Below are 23,243 nucleotides of genomic sequence, written 5' to 3'. Positions count from 1 at the left end.
CAAGAACCTGAAAAATGAAGTAATGACAAAGCTATGCAGCCAGTTCAAGGTTAAGCATCATAACTCAGCCCCTTATAGACCATAGATGAATGGGGTTGTTGAAGCAGCCAACAAGAACATGAAAAGTATCTTGGAAAATATGACAAAGACCTTTAGGGATTGGCATGACAAGCTTTTGTTCACATTGTTGGCCTATAGGACCATAGTTCAAACCTCCACAGGGGCTACCCCTTACTCTTTGGTGTACGAAATGAAAGCTGTAATTCTGATAGAAGTTGAAATTCCATCCTTATGGGACCTAAAAGAAGCAAAATTAACTGAAGTAGAGTGGATACAATCCATGTACAATCAGTTAAATCTGATTAAAGAGAAAAGAATGGCCGCCATTGCCCACGGGCAGTTGTACCAAAGAAGAATGATGAGAGCGTTCAATAAAAAGGTGCAACCTCAATAGTTATAAGAGGGAAATCTAGTATTGAAAAAGATTTGGCCAATCCATATCGACCCTCGCGAGAAGTCGACCCCTAATTATGAAGGACCATATATGGTGAAGAAGACATGTTCATGAGGCGCTCTGTTGTTGGCATATATGGACGGAACAAATATTTAACTTGATAAATTAAATATTGTTTGGCTCTGAGATACTGATATAAATTTTCCTTTTGAAACAATATTGGAGCATGGTAAAACATTCAGTTTGGGTATGTGATCTTTTGATTTAGAAAACTGATGTCATAAATGACCTTTCATTATTGTATGTAAATAAAAAAGAAAACTTTTTACTCTTCGAAAACTCCAAAAGAAGGACAGATAGGGTTTTGAGCCACCAATTTACTTTCTTGCAAAGAAAGTCCTTGTTGAGAAAATGCAAGATGGGAGGGATCAGTTGCAGAAGAATTTAACTAGGATATGTTAGAATTGGTGTTTTCCCAAGAGGGGGGGGGGGTGAATTGGAATGTTAAACTTTTCTCCTAGGTTGAACTAGATGTCAGTTGAGTATAACAACCTAGGGTCTTTCTATCCAGTTCCAAATACGCCGATAAATATAATATGCAGAAATTTAAATCAAGCACATCATTCACATAATAACATACACATGCGATAAATATAAAGTGCAACAATATACACAAACACATGATATGTTATCGGGGTTTGGCCAACCGTGCCTACGTCCCCGCCTCTAGCTCGTAAGCCCGAGGATTCCACTAATAGCTCACTTAAGGGTGGATTGGCACCGTTTACAACCAAGTCAAATTAACACAGGGCTAACTTCAACCTTAACCAGGTCAATCAGCGGGCTGAACTCAACCTACACGCCTTAACAGGACGACGCACCTAGCTTTCCTAACTGGGTCTAAGCCAATCCGAGACTATTCTAGGGCTAGTCTCCCTCTTCAGGTCTGTGCTTGGATATACAACAAATGTGTATGTAATCAGATGGTACAGTGATTGTGCTTTTGTGTAAGGCAAATATGTACCCAAATGTGCGCAATAACATACACCACAATATGATTTAATATGTAAGCTCAGTGTGGTCTAGATAGTTCAACTCTCAAAGATGTTTTCTATCAGTGTAATACTTACGTGAGAGTGTCAAACAAGCAATCTTTGTATCACAAGATATTTTCAATCTAATAGTTCACACAAAGATACTAGTAAGACAATATATATATATATATATATATATATGTATGTATGTATGTATATTTCAATGAGCGAGTTTTCTCAATCATATGATGCTCCAGTAATATATATGTTCGGTTTGCAAAAGATATTCAATCTTTGTATTCAGCAAAGGATATGTGAGTTGATGAATATTGCAACAAAGATTTTATCACAAAAACAAATATCTCTTCAGATGTTTTTCAAGATGAAAGCACAATAGATATTTGAAAATGTTTGAGAAGTTTTTGCAATCCAAAACAAATACAAACTTCTCGAGATATTGCAATGAGTGTGCAATACTCAGAAGTTTTATAAAAGCCTTCTTAGGAGAGACTTATTAATAAAAGTCCCCTAAGAATACTAGGGTTTAGCTCTCAGTAGAATCAAATCAATCAAACAAGGTAAGGAGAGCAAACTTATGAAAACAAACACTTAATCCACTTACAAATGATGTAGGCACTAATGAACGATAAGCATGAGTGAATGAGGCTCAAGAATGAGTAGTATAGGCTTTTGAACTTTCAGAGAATTCTTTTCTAATCAAAGTGGCTAATCCATACTTCATTTTCACAAATGATCTCATATATACAGACATGAGAGAAAATATGACCGTTGGGGACCTACTGGGTATTATTAGGGAAGTTTTAATGATGTTTAAAGCATTTTAACCCTGTTTAAAAAATATTTAACTGCGGTAAAAATCAGGGCAACCCGAGAGGTCCGGTCGACCAGAATAGGTTTGGTCGACCAAGTCTTATATGGTTCGGTCGACTAGGGAACTTTTGAACTGAGGGCTCGGTTGACCAAGAGAGGACGATTTCTCAATTTTTCAAGGTTTGGTCGACCAGGCCATTTTGAACTGGCTGGTTTAGTCGACCAGATCACTGAGATTTCTCCTGAGGACCCTCTAGTCGACCAGGTAGTTGGAGTACAAAAAGGGTCGGTAGACTAGATGGTCAAATTTTTGACCTAGGGAGGTTTCGGTCGACCAGGGCTTTTTGAACTACCTGGTTCGGTTGACCAGATGGTCAAAATGTTGACCAAAGAGGGTTTCGATCGATTGGGGCATTTTGATCTAAAATGGTTTGGTCGATCGGGACCTTGGTCAACAGTTGACCCAGATCCAGTTCGGTTGACCAGGCCAAAATGAACTATGTTGGCCAGTCGACCGAAAGTGCACCAAGTGTGCATTTCGGCCCCGTTTCAATACACATTCACCCTATTTAAGTGCCTAACATACATAGGTGCAATGGAGAGTGTCCTAGGGGCATTTTTGTCCAAAATAGAGACACCAAAAAAGTCCGGTGTCGGTCGACCGAAGGGTAAACCCTAAGGTCATTCTAAGGTCATTTTGGTTTACGGTTTGTTTGAGCTTACATAATAAATCAAGAAGGTGATGCATGCAATTATTACAAGCCATAAGCCCTAATTACTATTACAGACCCTTTACATCAAAGAAATACAACAATTAAATTATAACTAGGGTCTTCAAGGTCTTTATTTTCCTCTAAGGGTCTCCGAGTGCCATCATGTGATACCGCCAAGATAAACCTACACATAAACTCAGTAGACTTTAAATACCTGAGTATTTGTCATAATCAAAACAGGGATATGACCTATAAGGTCAACAGGGTAGATTTCATATCTAAAAGAATCAATTCGAGGACATTCTCTGTGGATTGTAAGATGAAAACACAGCCAAAAGCAGATATTGGTTTGTTGAATACAAGCACCATGGAAATCCCATTCATCGTCATGCATTTCATGCATCACATAGCAAAGACTAGTGCATACATGTCCTCATATCATGCAACATGCATACATATCCCTGCCTCCTTTCAGCATAAGTAGCAACATGCATCATATAGCATCATTTGGTCATATTTGTCTTATTATACAAATTTTTGCACATCCCTTTCCATCCCTATGTAAGCAATCCTTGTTTTATTAATCTCTAAACACTAGGGCAAACTGATCTAGTCCCAATTTGGTTTATTTATTCTAAAACCAGGGCAACTGACTTGGAACCAATCAATCCATTCACTTTGAAACTGGGGTAGCTGACCCAGGTCCAAGATTTTAAAGTTGGGCCCTCATACCGAAATCAAGTCATTTATACCCTTTGTTTTGGTACGCTAGTTTGAATTCCTACATTCGGTGCACGTTACCCCCTTGTTTTGGTACGCTAGCTTGGATTCCTATATCTAGTGCACATTACCCCCTTGTTTTTGTATGCTAGCTCAGATTCCTATATTCGGTGCACATTACCCCCTTGTTTTGGTACACTAGCTCAGATTCCTACATCCGGTGCACGTTACCCCCTTGTTTTGGTACGTTAGCTCGGATTCCTACATTCGGTGCACGTTACCCCCTTGTTTTGGTATGTTAACTTGGATTCCTATATCCAGTGCACGTTACCTCCTTGTTTTCGTACACTAGCTCAGATTCCCACATTTGGTGCACGTTACCCCCTTGTTTTAGTACTCTAGCTCAGATTCTTACATTTGGTGCGCGTCAGACCCTTTGGTACACTAGCTCGAATTCCTACATTTGATGTAAGTCATCTTCGACCCTTTGTAGGCCCCCACTAACCGCTAAATAATAACTACTGACTACTAACTCCCTAGAAAAAGTGCAACATTCCCATATTGCCTTACTCTTTTCTCATCCTTGATTGGCAGAGGCAAACAACACCTGATGGATCTGAAAGCCTAAGGCAGTTACGTGGCCTGGTTAAAATAGATGTCTTTAATCTTTACAGGCTTATTGCTACAAATAACATTGAAGAATCCCTACTGTTACATTGAAGCAACAAAGCATATAAAGAGGGGCGGCTGTAGACACCCCAATTTTATTCAGGCCACCCTGAGAAAACCTAACGTAATAAAGTTGACTTCAAATCTCGAAAATCGGAAGGTCCTTTTCGAAAAAATTTTGATTGAGTCTCGGTCGTCAATAAGTGAGTCCCGATTTATCTCAAAAGTGAGCCTTTTTTCAAAATGAAGTTTTTTAGTCCTGAGCTTCCAAATTGAATCCTTGCATTTCAAATTCAAGCATCGCTTATTTTCAATTGGGTTCCTTAATTTCAAAATTAACTACTTCTAGTTTCTAAAATTTTTTAGTCTAGGAATTGTAAATCAAATCCTATATTTTAAAAAATTGAGCCTAGTACCGATTACTTTTAGCTGGGTCCTTTAATTTCAAAGTTGATTTTATTTTTCAAAATGAGTCCTAGTATTTTGAGTCGAGTCCTAATTAAGGAAAAGTTTTTGAGTCCTTTTAATTTTAATTTTTGAGTTCCTTTATTCTTTTCAGTTGGAAATTGAGTTTTTCAATTTTTAATTTGGGTCTTTGAATTATTTTTTTTAATTTTTAAATGGAGTCTTTCAAATTTTTGAATTGAGTTTTTGGATTTTAAATTAAGTCTTGCAATTTTTGAATTGATTCCTTTAATTTTAAGATCGGGTCTTCTAATTCTAAAATCGGGTATTTTTTTAAGTCTTAAGGTCAGGTTTTATTGCCAGGTATTCTTTGGGCAAGACTATTTAATTTTGACATTGGGATTTTAGTCAAAATTAAAAAGCACATGAGGTCACGCATTTTACTAAAGGAAAGGGGCACATGCCCAAAATTTAGAGTACAAAGGAATGTTGCAAGTTACATTTAACTGTAAAAAGAATACAAAAAAGTGCACATGCAGAAAGTTACAACTGGAAAATACAGGGAAAATGCAAAATATAGGGAAATATAGGGAAATAAAAACACAAAGATACAGGGAGATAAAAGCAAGTACAAGGAAATGTTGCAGGGAAAGGAAATACGGGGGTATGTCCAATACGTGAAATAAACATAAAAATTACAAAAATAATTAATAAATACAGGGAAAAGGAATTTTAAGAGTAGCTCCAATCTTATGTTGTTGTCTGGAATAGTTAAAAGAGCACCTTTGAAGCCTCGTGCACACAAAAAGGAAAATGGCAAGTAAGTTGAGAAATGAAATTCTGAAACAAAATAAAATAAAAAAGCAAAATCACAAGTGTGCAGGGAGAGAATGACATCTGTAAAGTGATATCCTACCACGCATTCTGTTAGAGGGGAATTTTGTTGGAGGGGAAGCCAATTTGGCACCAAAGCTCTACCCAAACTCCCTATAAATAGGGAGTCTCGCACTGTGTAGAGCAAGGAGAGCTTCAAAGAGAGCACTCTGCAGAAATTGAGAGAAGGGACAATTAGAATTAGAGAGAGAGAGCTCTGGAAAAGTTAAGAGAGAAGAAAGGAGAGAAAGCTTTTCTAATTTAAGAGAGCAGAGAGCAAAGGGCATTACAAAGAGCAGAGAGCATTACATGGAGCAATCAACACAGGCAGATAATTCATAGAGTGCCACTCAGAGCCCGGTGGCTAGCTCAGAAAATCCCAACTAGACTCCCAGAATACAGAATTTGGGAAGGCACTCTGTAGTGCCCTCTCGCCCAGAGCCCAGAAGCGGAGCCTACGAGTTGATCCTGAACAGACACCCACCGGCCTACCCACTAAAAAGAAGACCAAAGGAGAGGAGAGACAAGGGTAAAAATCTAAAAACTCTCATCCTTGTTTTTTTAGATTATACAATATATTGTGTGTGTGCTAACATGGGCGCAGGTACCCACATTTAAGCCTCGGGTTTGCAGTTGAACCTGAGCCGAACCACTGAATTTCCCTAAGCTAATACCCCGAACTGGGGTTCTGATCCCTTGATCTGAACCCGAGCTCAAACTTGGGTTTGAATCTTTTGAACTCGAAATCAGATCCGAATTTTAAAATCCGAACCCGAACTAGAGATCCTAACCCCTACTGAATCCCTACCAACCCTGAACTCGATTCAAAGTCGACACCTATTTGACACCCCTGATCCGAGCCCAAACTTGGGTTTGAACAACTAAAATTGGACCCCTTAACCAGAGCCTAAACCTGTTAAGCCAAACTATGTTTTCTAAAAAGACTCGAAACCCATTTAATTTTAAAACCTTGAAGCCCAACCCACTTTTTTTAAAACAAAAGCCCACTTACCATTTTTAAGTCAAGATCGGGTTCAGTTTAAAAACAAAAATGAAGCCCAATTTTAAAAGCTGGCCCAAGCCCATACCCATTTTAAACACACCCGAGGCCCAACCCTTTTTGTTAAAAAAAAAAAATGTAAACCTGAGCCAATTTTTAAAATTAACCCTGAGCCCAATTTAAAACTAACACTGAGCCATTTTAAAACTAAACCTAGGCCCATTTTTGAAAATAACCATGAGCCCTTATTGAATGTAACCCTAAGCCCATTTTGAAGGTTGACCCAAGCTCGTGCCTATTTTAAACACTCCCGTGTTGTGAATTATGGTGTTATCCCAAGAGGGGCGGGGTGAATTAAGTATTTTAAAAAACTAGGTCTTTTCGGTTCTAATTTTGTAAATGATAATTTCAAATTTGCAAGCTACCAATTACTACTTCAATCAATTTTATTAATCAACCCAATCAGTAATTTTAAGTGTCTTTATCAAGCATACAATGTTACCCAATTATTCAAACATACACCAATTGATCGACACATAAGAAATATGATTACACAGAATTTAAATAGAGATAAGAGTAAGAGAGATGCAAACTCGATTTTACAAGGTTTGGCCTACCCCAGCCTACGTCCTCGCCTTGAGTAATCTACTCAAGGATTCGACTAAATAATCTGCTCCTTTAACTGGGACAGAGCTTCTCTTACAATCCGCTGCTTACAAGAGGTACAACTTCTTCCTACTCCGCTGCTTAAAAGAGATACATCTTTCTCCTCAAATCTGGTTCAAAGCCCGAACCGTGATTACAATATAGAAATTACAATTTCTGCAAATACACTCAAATGATTCTACATGAAGCTTGTGAGTACAAGATAAAACTTAGCACATAATCATAAATACTTGAAGCTCAGTATATATGTAAAAATATGACATTTATAAGACGAATGATATGCTTCACAAATCTACCCTTTAAGAAATATTTCCCAAAAATTAGTTTTTTTATAAATAAATACTTTGGAGATCTTGTAGTTTGATTTCTAATCACTTTATGCAAGAATATCAAATAAGATCCTTAAAAAAATAGACTTGAATATTATGCATATCTAAGTTCTTACTATCAAATAACTCGTAAGATTAAATCTTTGAGTAAGCAATAAACTTGATAGTTTTTCAAAGATTTGAACAATATTTCTCAAATACTTTTTTGCACCAATAAAGTAGGTCTCTTTGAATAAAAATATACTTTTGAATATTACAAGGTTTCAACACTTTAGAATACTATTCCTAAAAATTTTTCTCAAATAATGATCTTTAACAAAATGTATATATAATTAATATATCAAGATCAATCTCTCAAATAAAAATATTCAAGAATACGTTTGTAAAAAAATCTTTGAGGATAAACCAATAAGTAGTTTGATCACTAAACCTCAAAATCCAAGTTGTTTGCGCAATATTCGCATGAATGCCTTTTGAGAATCAATGTAACCCAAGCTTAGATTTGATCTGAATGCTTTGAAATCGCAGGTAAGGGCTTAGCAATGTGTTCAATGCTTTCCAGAGATATGTATACGTTCAAGGCTCTCAATAATATGCAAAAAGTGAGGCACTAGGGTTCTTAGGTTAGTTTTATAAGTGTTCTTGGCCCTAGATTTAATCCTGGCCATTGGATCAAGTTAAAAACAAAAGTTTTCATCCGTGTCCATGCTGAAACATGAATCAGTGTCCCGATCTTCATTGACGAGGCCATGAGTTCATTGATGAGAGCACTGTCTAAATTTTTTAGGCTTTTGGTATTTTTTCGTCGATGAGACAACATTGTTTGTCGCTGAGTGGCCTACATATATTCGTTGACGAGGCCAATGGGTTTTTCGATGAGGCCTCTAAAATTTGCCTAGAAACATTTATTCAACCTAGAGTAATGTAAATGAATTTTTCACGAATGCATGACTCCTAAGGTATATTTGAGCTTCAAATTATATCATATGACATGTAAATACATTTAATTTTAAATACCCATTCCCATTCCCATTAACGATCTTGAACTTGAAGCTTGCTTCTTCATCATTTTATGCTTCTAGATCCATGGGTTGAGCCAAATAATATGTACTTTAGGTTCCTCGTGGCTTCCACATCAAGATCACCATTCATGCATTCTACATCATGATCATATTGACAAACTCAATTGCACAGGTCAAATACCAAGTGATTTGTCATTATCAAAAGATGATTGGAATCATAGAGTCAACAATCTCCCCCTTTTTGATAATGACAAATACACAAGAAAAAGATGGGATACGCCTAACAAGGCTCCCCCTAAGATAATGCATAATTTAGATTTCAGCAATATAGGTTACACACAATGAAGTTCATAAACATTATAGAATATACAATATCTTTGCTAGTATATATGTCTTTGCTTACAAACTTCTCAAAAAACAATCACTTTATCATTTTTGCTTTAATTTCTCCCCCTTTTTGACACCAACAAAAAGGTACATATATAAAAATGTTCTAATAGAAATATATCTCATCTTTACAAAAAAATTGCAACCTTTATATTTCAAAATTGTATTGTGAAATATATCTGCCTGTGTTATTCAATTTACTTCTCCGTCTTTCTAATGTATATCTGTGTTGTTAAATTAAATGTCAATGTAAACATACATAGTATTTCAACTTTCATAGACATGGATAAGCAAATCAGTCCATTAAAGTCCAATATTTTTTATTTGAGCATCAACATGTGTCATGTATCCATACAAAAAAGTTTAACTTGCAATCACTTGCTTTGAGTTTAATACCAAATGTGAGAAAAATTCGCCAATTGTGAAGTGTTTAACCAAGTATTAATGTTCATGTAAGTTGCTCCCCCTTAATTATGTAATCTAATGTAATTCTAAGCAACTTCTTGACTATGCATCAGACCTAATTCTAGTCTAATTTGGATAAACCTAACCTCCGCAAGTGGTTTCATAAATATGTCTGCCCATTGTTCATGTGTGCATACAAACTTAAGTGTTACATCTCCTTTTTGCACATGATTACAAAGAAAATGATGTCTAATTTCTATATGTTTAGTTCATGAATATGATATAGGATTCTTTGGGATGTTTATTGTACTCTTATTGTCGCATCTTATAGAAACCGTGTCATAACTTAATCCAAAATCCATAAGTTGTTGCTTCATGTATAGCGTTTGAGCACAACAACTTCCAGCCACTACGTATTCAGCCTTGGTTGTGGATAGAGCAACTGAATTTTGCTTCTTTGAAAACCAAGAGACTAACGAATGTCCTAGGAAATGACATGTGCTGCTAGTACTTTTTCTATCTACTTTACTTCTGGAAAAATCAGCATCTGAATAACTAATAATCTCAAAGGATGTATACTTAGGATACCATAATCCAAGTTCAATTGTTCCTATCAGGTATCTAAGTATTCGTTTGACAGCTAATAAATGTGACTCTTTAGGTGCAACTTGAAATCTTCAAACATACACTAGACATTATGTCAGGCTTGCTGGTAGTCAGATATAGTAAGCTACTAATCATCACATGATAAAGCTTAACATCTACTGGTATACCTTGTTCATATTTGTCTAATTTCAAAGAAGAACTCATAGGTGTCCCTAGTATTTTTACATCTTCCATATTAAACCTTTTGAGTAAGTCTCTAGCGTACTTTGATTATTTTATAAAAATTCCATGTTTTGCTTATTTGATTTGAAGTCCTAGGAAGAAATTGAGTTCACCCATCATGCTTATCTCAAATTCATTTTGCATAGTATTTGCAAACTCATTACACAATTCTTCATTTGTTGCTCCAAAAATTATATCATCTATGTATACTTGAACTAGGAGCATGTTTACATTCTTCAATTTTATAAATATTTTTGTATCAATCTTTCCTCTGATAAATCCATTATCCAACAGAAAACCGCTTAGCCTTTCATACCAAACTCTAGGAGCTTGCTTTAAACCATACAAGACTTTAGTTAGTCTATAAACATGTTTTGGATACTTATGGTTTTCAAAAACTGGGGGTTGTTCTACATATACCTCTTCACTTATGTAGCCATTTAAAAATGTGCTTTTGACGTCCATTTGATATAGTTTGAAATCGTTAAAAGCAGCATAAGCTAACAACATACGAATGGCTTCCATTCTAACTACAAGTGCAAAAGTTTCCTTAAACTCTATTCCTTCTTCCTGGTTATATCCCTCAGCTACTAGTCTTGCCTTATTTCTCACAACTATCCCATATTCATCTTTCTTGTTCTTATATATCCATTTTGTTCCAATAACTGTTTTATCCTCAGGTCTAGGAACTAATGTCCATACTTTATTTCTCTCAAATTGGTTTAACTCTTCTTGCATGGACATCACCCAAAATTCTTCCTCAATTGCTTCACTCACATTCTTAGGTTCTTCTTGAGATAGAAATGCACAATGACTAATCATATTTCTAAGTGAGGATCGTGTGGCTACTCCATGTGATGGTTCACCTATTATTTGATCAATGGGGTGATGCTTTATGTACTTCCATTCTCTAGGTAGTTCATTTACCTTATTTTCAATTTGATTGTTTCCAGCAGATGGTTCCTTAATTTCATTTCTCTTATCTGAATCATTTTCAATAGATAGTTTTTCAAACTCCTTATTTATCTCAATTTCATCCTCATTAGTCTTTTTAGAAAAAGGATTGGATTCATCGAATACAACCTGAATGGAGTCTGTAACTGTTATTGTTTGTTTATTATATACCCTGTTGGCTTTACTATCTAAGGCATACCTTAGAAAAATACCTTCATCTGATTTCACATCAAACTTTCCTAAGTTTTCATTGTTTCTGAGCACAAAGCAATTACATCCAAAGACATGAAAATACGAGATGTTTGGTCTATGGCCATTCCATAATTCATATAGAGTCTTATTCAGAGATGGTCTAATTAAAACTTTATTTAGAACATAGCAGGCGGTATTAATTGCCTCAGCCCAGAAGTACTTAAGTAACTTATGTTCATTAAGCATAGTTAGACCTATTCTTTCCTTCAACTACACTGTTCTGTTGAGGTGTTTTAGAAGCTAAAAAGTTATGGGATATTCCTAATGAATTACAATATTCTTCCATATCTTGATTTTTAAATTCTCTACCCCCTATCACTCTGAATATTTTTTATTATATATCCTTTTGCATTTTGAATTTTCTTGCATAGTTTAATGAATTGTTCACACGCTTCATCTTTGTGACCCAAAAATAGCATCCATGTATATCTAGAGTACTCATCAACTATAACGAATGCGTATGATTTTCTTCCTAAACTTTGAATTGGGTTTGAACCAAATAAATCTAAGTGTAACATTTGAAGTGGCCTAATAGTAGAGATTACTTTCTTCTTCTTAAAACTAGATCTCGCTTGTTTTCCTAGTTGACATGCCTCACAAATTATGTCTTTCATGAATTTTGTCTTAGGCAATCCCTTAACTAAGTCTTCCTTAACTAGTTTAGATATTAAGTCCATGTTTGCGTGTCCTAGTCTCCTATGCCAAATCCAACTAATCTCATTCATAGCAAAAAAACAGGTTACGCGTTGAGAAGCAAGATTGTCAAAGCTAATGGTATATACATTTTTATGAAGCTCAGCAGTGAATAGAATTTTGTTATCAGTTTTATGTTCAATAATGCACTTATCATGTTCAAAAGATACTTAACCTTTATCGCATATTTGGCTTATACTTAATAAATTATGTTTTAAACCATCAACTAATAAAACATCTTCTATAATAAATGATGAATCGTTACCAACTTTACCTATACCTGTGATCCTTCCTTTTGCATTGTCCCCAAAAGTGACAAATCCTCCATCCTTTGGTGTGATGGATGCAAATTTAGCTTTATCCCCAGTCATATGATGTGAGCATCGACTGTCCATATACCATCTATATTTTGAAGTGGAGAATCTCAAGCATATTTGCAAGACATAATTTGATAACTACTTTTGGTACCCAGATTTTATTGGGTCTACGGGGGTTAGTGCTTGACTCTCCTTTAACTCTCCATACCTTTTTCATCCTACCATCTCTGTTCTTAAAAGGACAATCAAATTTTATATGGCCCATTCTTTTACATTTAAAGCATGTGGTATATTTATAAGAATCTTTTGATGGAACATAAGTCTTTGATTCTTTTACAAAATAACCCATGTAAAGATGTTTTTGTTTCAAATTTTCTTTTCCATTAAATCCAAGTCCTTCTTTATCTAGGGAATTTCTTTGAGATTATGTGCAGGAACCTCAATTGCCAAGATCATAATGCACATGGAACAAATGAAGTTGGAAGACCAATTCATGTGTATAATTGTCATATATATATATATATATATATATTCAGCTGTGTAATTGGTTTGTAATAGTAATTAGGGTCCTTGGTTTGTAATAAGCACACACATCACATGTATGGTATAATACGTAAGCTCAAACCAGGTATAACTTAAATGACCTTAGGGTTTATCCTTCGGTCACCCACACCAGATTTTTTTGATGTCTTCAAAAGGACTCAAAAATAACCCTAGGACACTCACTCATGCTCATATATGTTAGGCACATTGAATAGGGTGTTTGTGAATCAAAACAGGATCGAAATGCACACATTGTGCACTTTCGATCGACCGGACTTGGCAGTTCATTCTGCCCCAGTCGATCGAATCCGGCTTGGGTCAACAATTTGACCTTAGCCCGGTTGACCGAACCTTCTAGTTCATTTGTAGCCCGGTCAACCAAACCTAGGTCTAGGTCAATGGTTGACCATGTCTCGGTCGACCGAACCATTGTAGTTCAAATCCCCTAGTCGACCAAAACCTCCTGAGGTCAACAATTTGACCACCTGGTCGACTGAGCCCAAAATGCATTGCAACCATTTGGTTAACTGAGGGTCCTCGAGAAAAATTCCAACTATCTGGTTGATCGAGAGGGTCAGTTCATTTTCCCCTGGTTAACCAAACCGCGTGAAATGAAAAATTCGCCTTCCCTTAATCGACTGACCGAATAGTTCAAAAATGGCCCGATCGACTGAACCATATGAACTTCGGTCGACCGAAAAGGTTTCTGGTCGACCAGACCTCTCGGGTTGCTCTGATTTTTTACCATGGTTAAAATATTTTAAACAGGGTTAAAGTTGCTGAGACATCATTAAACTTTCCTAATAATACCTAATAGGTCCCTAACGGTCATAACTTGTCCCATGTCTATATATATGTGATCATTTGTGCAAATTAGAATGGGATTAGCAATATTGATCAGTAGAAATCCTTTGAATTCCCCAAACCTATAATACTCATTTTTGAGCCTCCTACACTTATTCTTACAAGATCTTACTACTTGAACATCCTTGTAAGTATGATTTAAGTGTGGTTGTTCCATAAGGTTTGCTCTCTCATTGTTGTGAGATTGATTTGATTTTCATTGAGAGCTAAACCTAAGTGTTCTTAGGGGGTTTTTTTCATAAGCCTATCCTAAGAAGACTTTCATAAGTTTCTGAGTATTGCTTTTGTATTGCAATATCTTAGAAAGCTTGTATTTGTTTTTGACTTGCAAAAATATTTTCAAACTTACTTAAATATCTTGTGGGATCTATATTGATATATTTGTGAAAAGATATTTGTGTTTGTGATATTAATATTTGTGGAAATATTTATTCAAGTATACATCATTTGCTGAATACAAAGATTGTATATCCTTTTCAAACCAAGCGTATACACTATTTGAAGTGATTGACATATTCTGCTATTTGGAATATTTGAAACTTGCATGATATTTTTGTTTGAGCACCTTGATTAAGAACATCCTAAAATACAAAGATTGCTTGTTGACACTCTCACGTATGCATTACACTGATAGAAAATATATCTGAGAGTTGAAATATTAGACCACACTAAGCTTACATATTAAATCATATTGTGGTGTATGTGATTGCGTGTAATTGGGTACACATCTGCTTTACTTGAAAGCATAATCACTGTACCGTTTCATTGATTAAGCAAAACTATTGTATTTCTAGGCACAGGCCTGAAGAGGAAGACTAGCCCTGGAATAGTTCCGGACTGGCTTAGACCCGGTTAGGAAAGTTAGGTGCGCCATCTTGGTAACACGTGTAGGTTGAGGTCAGCCCCGCTAATTGACCTGCTTAAGGTTGAGGTCAGCCCTATGGTAATTGACCTGGTTGTAATTGGTGCCGCTCCACCCTTAAGTGAGTTATTAGTAGAATCCTCGAGCTTGTGAGCTAGAGGCGGGGACGTAGGCATAGTTGGTCGAACCCCGATAACATATCGTGTGTTTGTTTATATTTCCGCACTTTATATTTAGCGCACATGTATGTTATTATGTGAATGATGCGCTTGATTAAAATTTTCGTATATTATATTTATCGGCGTATTTGGAACTGCATAGAAAGACCCTAAGTTGTAATATTCTGCTAACATCTAGTTCAACCTAGGAGAAGTTTAAAATTCTAATTTACCCCCCCGCCTCTTGGGAATACACCAATTCTAACAATTTTTCTTTCAAATTCTTTTCTAACTCCTCAATTTTCAAATCCTTGTCTCTTATTAAGGATGCATGGGATTCATTTTGACTTTCTATTGACTTTGAAAGTTCCTTCAATTTTAACTTCAAAATAGAATTTTTCTTATTCATTTTCTCAAGCATTTTAAGTGTATACAAATATTCCTATTGCAGTTCATCATAAGAGAGCATGCCATTTTCATTTTTTGAATCACTGGAATAATAAGATGAAGCATAACAAAAGGATTGTACCTCGTGGTCTTTGTGAGCCATCAGAAATAGATTTGTAATCTCATCATTACCGGATTTAGATTCTGAACTACTGGTACTTTGAGTATCCCAACCAACCTTTAGTGCCTTCTTCTTCTTCTTAGATGCTTTCTTCAGTTAGGGGCAGTCTAGCTTGATATGCCCAACTTCTCTACAGTTATAGCACATAGGAAGATCCTCCTTTTGCTTCTTTCTACTTGTCTCTCCTTTTTCTGTTTTGAGCCCTTGAGTTTTCTGGTGTATTTCTTGTTCTTTCTCATGAACTTTCCAAATTTCTTAGTGAGAAGAGCCACGTTATCATATGCTTTTGAATCACTTCCTTCACTGGAGTTGTTAGATAATGCCTTAAGTGCTGTAACTTTCCTTGCTTTATTTTACTCATTTTTCCTCTCATTTATCGCTAGCTCATAAGTGATGAGCAATCCAATCAGTTCAAAAACTAACATCTCCTTTATATTCCTTCCTTCAGCTATTGCGATAGCCTTAGCTTCCCAAACTGGCAGTAGTCCCCTGAGTATTTTCCTAATCAACTCATAAGTAAGGTAAGATTTACCAAGAGCATTTAAAGAATTCGTGATATGTGTGAATCTAGTGTACATGGATTGAATAGATTTATCAGCAGTCATTTTAAATGCTTCATATTCACTAGTAAGCATGTCTATCCTACTATCTTTTACTTCCTTAGTACCTTCTTATGAAAATTCTAATTTTTCCCAAATCTCTTTAGCAGTGTTACAGGCCATCGCCCTATTAAACTCATTTACATCTAGTGCATAGAATAGAAGGTTCATTGCAGTGGCATTTATTTGAACAGATTTCCAATCATCTTCAGTATGTTCATCTTTAGTCTTAGGTACATTTACTTTATTAACTACTTTCATAGGAACATGGTTTCCCTTAGAAACTATTTTCCATACTTTCCAATCTACATTTAAAAGATATATACTCATCCTTCGTTTCCAGTAGGTGTAATTTACACTGCAGAAAATTGGTGGTCTAGTGCACGAGTGTCCCTCACCGAATGGGGTTACACCAATGTGTGTTATGTGATCTTTTTACAACAATAACGGTTAAGTCTAGGTAAACCTGCTTTGATACCAATTGTGAATTACGGTGTTATCTCAAGAGGGGGGGTAAATTGAGTATTTTAAAAAACTAAGTCCTTTAGGTTCTAATTTTGTAAATGATAATTTCAAACTTGTAACCTGCCAATTACTACTTCAATCAATTTTATTAATCAATCCAATCAGTAATTTTAAGTGTCTTTATCAAGCATACAATGTTACCCAATTATTCAAACATACACCAATTGATCAACACATACACAATATGATTACGCGGAATTTAAATAGAGATAAGAGTAAGAGAGAAGCAAACTCGATTTTAAGAGGTTTGGCCTACCCCAGCCTACATTCTCACCTTGTGTAACCGACTCAAGGATTCCACTAAATAATCCGCTCCTTTAACTGAGACGGAGCTTCCCTAACAATCTGCTGCTTACAAGAGGTACAACTTCCTCCTATTCCACTGCTTAAAATAGATACATCTTTCTCCTCAAACCCAGTTCATAGCCCGAACCGTGATTATAATATAGAAATTACAATTTTTGCAACTACCCTCAAATGATTCTACACAAAGCTTGTGAGTACAAGTTAAAACCTAGCACATAATCATATGATAAATACTTGAAGCTCAGTATGTATGTAAAAATATGACATTTATAAGACGAATGATATGCTTCACAAATCTACCATTCAAGCAATATCTCCCAAAAATTAGTTTTTTTATAAATAAATATTTTGGAGATCTTGGAGTTTGATTTCGAATCACTTTATGCAAGAATATCAAATAAGATCCTTAAAAAAATAGACTTGAATATTATGCATATCTAAGTTCTTGCTATCAAATAACTCGTAAGATTAAATCCTTGAGTAAACAATAAACTTGATAGTTTTTCAAAGATTTGAACAATATTTCTCAAATTCTTTTTGCACCAATAAAGTAGGTCTCTTTGAATAAAAATATACTTTTGAATATTACAAGGTTTCAACACTTTAGAATACTGTTCCCAAAAACTTTTCTCAAATAATGATCTTTAACAAAATGTATATATAATTAATAAATCAAGATTAATCTCTCAAGTAAAAATATTCAAGAATACGTTTGTAAAAAAATCTTTAAGAATAAACCAACAAGTAGTTTGATCACCAAACCTCAAAACCCAAGTTGTTTGCGCTTGAGAATCAACGTAACCCAAGCATAGATTTGATGTGAATGCTTTGAAATCGCAAGGAAGGGATTAGCAATGTGTTCAATGCTTTCCAAAGATGTTTATATGTTCAAGGCTCCCAATAATATGCAAAAAAGTGAGGCACTAGGGTTCTTAGGTTACTTTTATAAGTGTTCTCAGCCCTAGATCTAATCCTAGCTATTGGATCAAGTTAAAAACAAAAGTTTTCGTTCGTGTCTGCGCTGAAATGTGAATTCGCATCCTGATCCTTGTTAACGAGTGGGTAAGTTTGTTGACGGGTGCATAACACTCTTTCGTCATTGAGGCCATGAGTTCATCAACGAGAGCACTGTCTGAACTTTTTAGGCTCTTGGTATTTGTTCATCTATGAGACAACACTGTTCATCGCTAAGTGGCCTTCATACGTTCGTTGATGAGGCCTCTAAAACTTACCTTGAAAAATTTCTTCAACTGGACTAATGTAAATGAATTTTTCATGAATGCATGAGTCCTAAGGTATATTTGAGCTTCAAATTATATCATATGACATGTAAATACATTTAATTCTAAATACCCATTCCCATTAACAATCTCGAATTTGAAACTTGCTTCTCCATCCTTTTATTCTTCTAGATCCATGGATTGAGCCAAGTGATATGTACTTTAGGTTCCTCGTGGCTTCCACATCAAGATCACCGTTCATGCATTCTTAATCATGGTCTTGTTCACAAACTCAATTACACGGGTCAAATACCAAGTGATTTTTCATTATCAAAACAGGATTGGACTCATAAAGTCAACACGAGGCCTAACCCTTTCTGTTAAAAAAATGTAACCCTTAGCCCATTTTTACAACTAACCCTGAGCCCATTTTAAACCTAACCCTGAGCTCATTTTAAAACTAACCCTGAGCCTATTTTGAAAATAAACCTACGCCCATTTTGAATGTAACCCTGAGCCCATTTTGAAGGTTGTCCCAAGCCCGTACCCATACTAAAACTCCTAGCCTAATTCCCATTTTAAAAACACACTCAAAGCCCATTCAATTTAAAAAGAGCCCAAAACATTTTCTAAAGCCCACATGTGCTAGGGCCCCCAACACGTGCCCATTAAACCGACTTGGGATAACTTGAGTCAGTTCACACCCCTCGGGTTGACACATACAAGTCAACCCTGGCACAACTTACTAGGTGAAGATGAGTTGCATCGTCTTCAACCCAAAGCCAAACAAGAAACCCTAACAAATTCAAGCATGAAATCCAATCTTCAAAAATCACAAAATTCAAGAAACCATATTCGGATCACATACACATGATCACATACATCACGAAAAAAATCCTAAAAGAGGCAACAAGTTCTGGGTATCATCGCTGAGCTTACCCTTCTGCAAACACCTTTTGGTGTCTTACAATTCATCACCATTAAGGCAAACAGACCAGGGAGAAGACAAAAAACTCGATTTAGGGCTTTAGGTTTTCTTCATGAACCGGTGTGGGAGATTTGGCTCCATTTTATGATGATGAAAGAACCCAATCTAGGAATTTTGAAAAGTTTCCATGAGTTTGAAAAAAAAGTAGTTATGTTTATCTGTTCAAAGAGAGGGTATCAATAATTTGAGTCTGAGGAAGGAAATAGTTAGGGTTTTTGAGAGAAAAACCAAAAATAGAGGTTACATAGGGTTTAAGTGAGAAATTTTTTTAGGGAGGAGAAGGCAATTGAAGAAAGGAACTAGGGTTTTGAGGAGTTCCTGAGAGTTTGAGGTATTGGAGGTAGAGATTAGGACTTCAGGAGTTGAAGATTTGAACCTAGGTTCAGATCACTCGAGAGAAGGGAAGTTGCTAAGACAGGGAGTTGCAGAGGAGATAATAGAGAGTTTCTGTAGAGGGAAAAAGAGAGATGGGGATCTAGGGTTTTTGAAGAGAGAAAAGAAGAGAGAAAGGAGAAAGTTAGAGTTGGTTGCAGAGAAAGAGAAGGGGAGCGCAAAGAGAAATGGAAGAGAAGAGAGAAGAAACTGAGAAACAGAAACCCTAGGGTTTCGATTTGTAGAGAAGAGAGGAAGAGAGAAGGTGCTTTGAGGGAGGAAGAGAGAAAATGAGGAAAAAAAAAAAATTCAGCTTAAGTATGAGGGGTTTCGAAGCTATAGGATGATGACACATGGAGGCTCAATCCTCCACTCACGCTAAGGGTATGTGGCTCTTTTAAAGCCGTTCAATCTGTGCTTTCTGTCTATGCCCCCAATGGAACCACGTCAGGGATTTGTGCGTGCTTGTTTCCCACAGCACGGGCAAGATCTGACCACGTCAGCAATCCAAGTCAATCAATCCTCCACTGTCGGATCTCCGCCTTCGTATCAACGGTTACGATGATGTCGTGTCAGATGTCCCCTCGTTGTACACTCCTCCATTCAACCAACGATGTGTGGTGCATTCCCTTCAGCACATGCAAGGCACCGTGTGGCTCTTCGAGAGCCATCCGATCAGCATTTTATGGCGGTGAGTATGATGGTGCCACGTGGCTTATCCGGGTCACTTTTGACCTGCCATTCAAACGCAGACACGTGACTTGACCCGATTCCCATTGAACCAGCCTGCCTCTCCAAACCAGTGTTAAATCGATTTTCTGATTTTACTTATTGTATTATATTGTTTAAATGTTCAATAATTCATAAAAATTTTAGAAAAATTTAAAAAAAATTAGAAAAATCACAGAAAGCTCAAAATAATTAGAAGAAAATTCTAAAAATATTTTTGATTCAATTTTTATAATTTTATATTTTTGTATCATATTATTTTAATTACTTCAAAATTTGGGAAAAATATTTAAAAATTATTAAACAATTTAGGAAAGTTAGAAAAAATTGGAGAAATATTTTTGAGACCAAAAATTTGTTTTTGTAAACTTTTTATCCAGAATCATTCCAAAACCTCTTGAAAAAATTTAAAGAAAATTTTTTTTTCATATTTAGAAAATCCTATAAATTTTTAAAATTTCGGAAGTGTATTTTTGTAGCATATTTTCTCGATTTTCTTTCCCTATGATTTCAAACAAAGGGAATGAGTTTTTTAAGCTCCATGTGCCCTATTTCTGAGGGAATACTTATATAGTATTTGTATTGGCTAATTTTTTTAAATGGAGTAAAAATGAAAGACTGTTAAATTGGATTTTGGGATAATTTTCTAATTAATTAGGTACCATTCATAGAATGGGCATGTAGGGGGTGCTAATACCTTCCCCTTACGTAACCGAACTCCTGATCCCTGCTTTGGTAACGCAGACCAATTTTACCCTTAATTGGGTAGTAATCAAGTGTTCTGACCACACTCCAAAAGGTTAGTAGTGACTCCAACCTCCATTTTTCATGAAAAAATCAAATTAACTTTTTACTTCGCCCACCTCGGGGCACCTTTCGCTCCGTAGGGACGTCGTGATAGGGTCCTTCACCTTAGCGCCTTCTCACCTACTCGCCACATCCAACCAAGACTACCCGTGATTAACCTTTTCGTAAACCAGGCATGAGTACACTATAAGCATCAAGCAGTTGAAGAGGCTTCATACGTGTAGGATCGTGTGTGTTGTGTCCCTAGCTTGATTCTTTTATATTGGGAGCATGTATTTGACTCACTCGAAAAATGAGCAGCTCGGAAGCTATCCCAAGTATAGGAGTTCTGTTGTGTAATATTAAGCCCAAGGGCTAGATCGTCTCCTCAGGGAATGCGTTTAATCTCAGATTTAACGTTCTTCCAATCAAAATTAAATTGCACTGAACTTGGTTTAGATTCGGGATTTCAAGATTGTTTGATTTCATTCTTAACAAATTAAATAACATGCATATTAAACCCTAAAAACTAGCATTCATTACATTAAAAAGCAAAAATGGAAACCCTAGCCGACTTAAGAAAATACCGGAATACGCACTAATTAAAGATGGTAACTTTGGACACGAAATTAAAATACGCAGGAATGGAAATTTAATCAGACACAAACATGCACTAAAAACCATAACTTTAACACAATTCAAGAATTCAAACCAAAACTTAGTACTTTAAACACTTCAACAATATTCAGACGATGTAAAACACAAACTTTAACATGAAAGAACCTTAACTAAATCAAACCGCAATTAAAAACTAAATTTTTAAGAAAAGAAGACAACTAGTTTAATAAAAACATTTTTTTTTTTTGCAAAAAATTGAAACAGAATTTAAATTAAAGGACAAATAAATAAAAGAAAAAAAATTTAAATCCTTTGCTTTAGAGCAAGATAAATAAAAAAAACAAAATTAACCCTCAATAAAATTACTTAAACAAGGATTCAATACTAAAGTGTGTTAACAACTTTAATGAAGAAATAATCTAAAAAAAAAAGCATTAACCAGCTGTAATAAAGTAGAGAAATTAAAAGAAAGAGAAAGAGAAAGAGAATGAGAAAGAAGGTTGGAGGGAGCCTCGGGTGGAGCAGAAGTCTTCTCGGCTGGCCGTGGATGGTGTTCGAGCAGTTGGTATTCTTTGCCGGAGTTGCTGTTGTATAGGCTGCTACAGGACTCGTGTGGGGTTTCAGGGGAGCAGAGAAGGGGTTGAGGAGCTCTGCTGCTGTATGGCTGTGTTGGTATGGTCCTCGGGTGGCTGGTGAAGGAAGGAAGACAGTCGGTTGCTTATGGAGTCTTGGACGGTGGCTGGAGCAGAGGGTTTGATGGAGGACTAGAACAAAGGGGTGTGGAGAATTGGCCGAAGTTGCAGTGACTGGTAGAGAAACAAAGGAAGAGAGAAAATAGAATTGGGAAAGGAAGATAGGGAAGAGGATGAAAGAAAACAAGAGAGAGAGCAAGGAAGAAAAACAAAGTAACAAAGAGGGAGAGAGCAAGAGAGAACAGAACAAAGTAAGGGAGAAAGAGAAGGGAAGAGGGAGAGAGAAGGGTGTCAGAGGCACAACCTATGCGGGAGAGCAAAGAGGGATTAAATAGGAGAGGTAGACTACTGCCCTAGGATCCGTTAAGCCATGACCCGACCCGTTTGGAAAGGGTTGACCCGGTAACTTGATTTTTTTTTCATTTTTTTCATTCTCTATTCATCGCAAATATGACTCTTTTGGAGCCTGTTTCTCACAAAACTCAAAACACAAAAGTTGTAGATAATCCTTTTCTATTTCTCCAAAAATTTTAATTGTCTCGATCAGAGCTTGGATGAAAAAGTTATGCATGAAATACGAACAGGTGTCGGTTTTGGTTTCTGAGATTTTTCCTGCAACAAAAAATTACCAAAACTTCATAAATAGTGCAATAAAACTCAAGAATGATAATTTTGGCACTTTATTAAAATATTGGACAATTTTAGACATTTAATTAAAAATATAAACCGTAAAGCCCGGGTTAAGATGCCCAATTACGCAGTTTTGATGCGTAATCAGTATTCTATGTATTTTTCATTTATTTTTCTCTTCTTCTCATTCTTTTTACATTTTTTTTTTCTTTCATGGTCCAGTTAGGACAA

At 36.0% G+C, this 23,243-nt stretch overlaps 1 protein-coding gene across 1 annotated transcript; it reads left to right on the top strand.

Moving 5' to 3' along the window:
- The first annotated feature begins 85 nt into the window (after positions 1 to 85).
- Positions 86 to 22,447, top strand: LOC131168407 (uncharacterized). Its single transcript, XM_058127792.1, has 2 exons — positions 86 to 439; positions 22,286 to 22,447. Exons 1-2 carry the CDS (start codon positions 86 to 88, stop codon positions 22,445 to 22,447), a joined length of 516 nt encoding a protein of 171 aa, XP_057983775.1.
- The last annotated feature ends 796 nt before the right edge of the window (positions 22,448 to 23,243 follow it).

Source organism: Malania oleifera, chromosome 11 (assembly GCF_029873635.1).
Source record: "Malania oleifera isolate guangnan ecotype guangnan chromosome 11, ASM2987363v1, whole genome shotgun sequence".
NCBI classification, from domain to species: Eukaryota; Viridiplantae; Streptophyta; class Magnoliopsida; order Santalales; family Ximeniaceae; genus Malania; species Malania oleifera.
The sequence above is the reverse complement of the archived record's forward strand: the minus strand, read 5'-3'. Positions and strand labels throughout refer to the sequence as shown.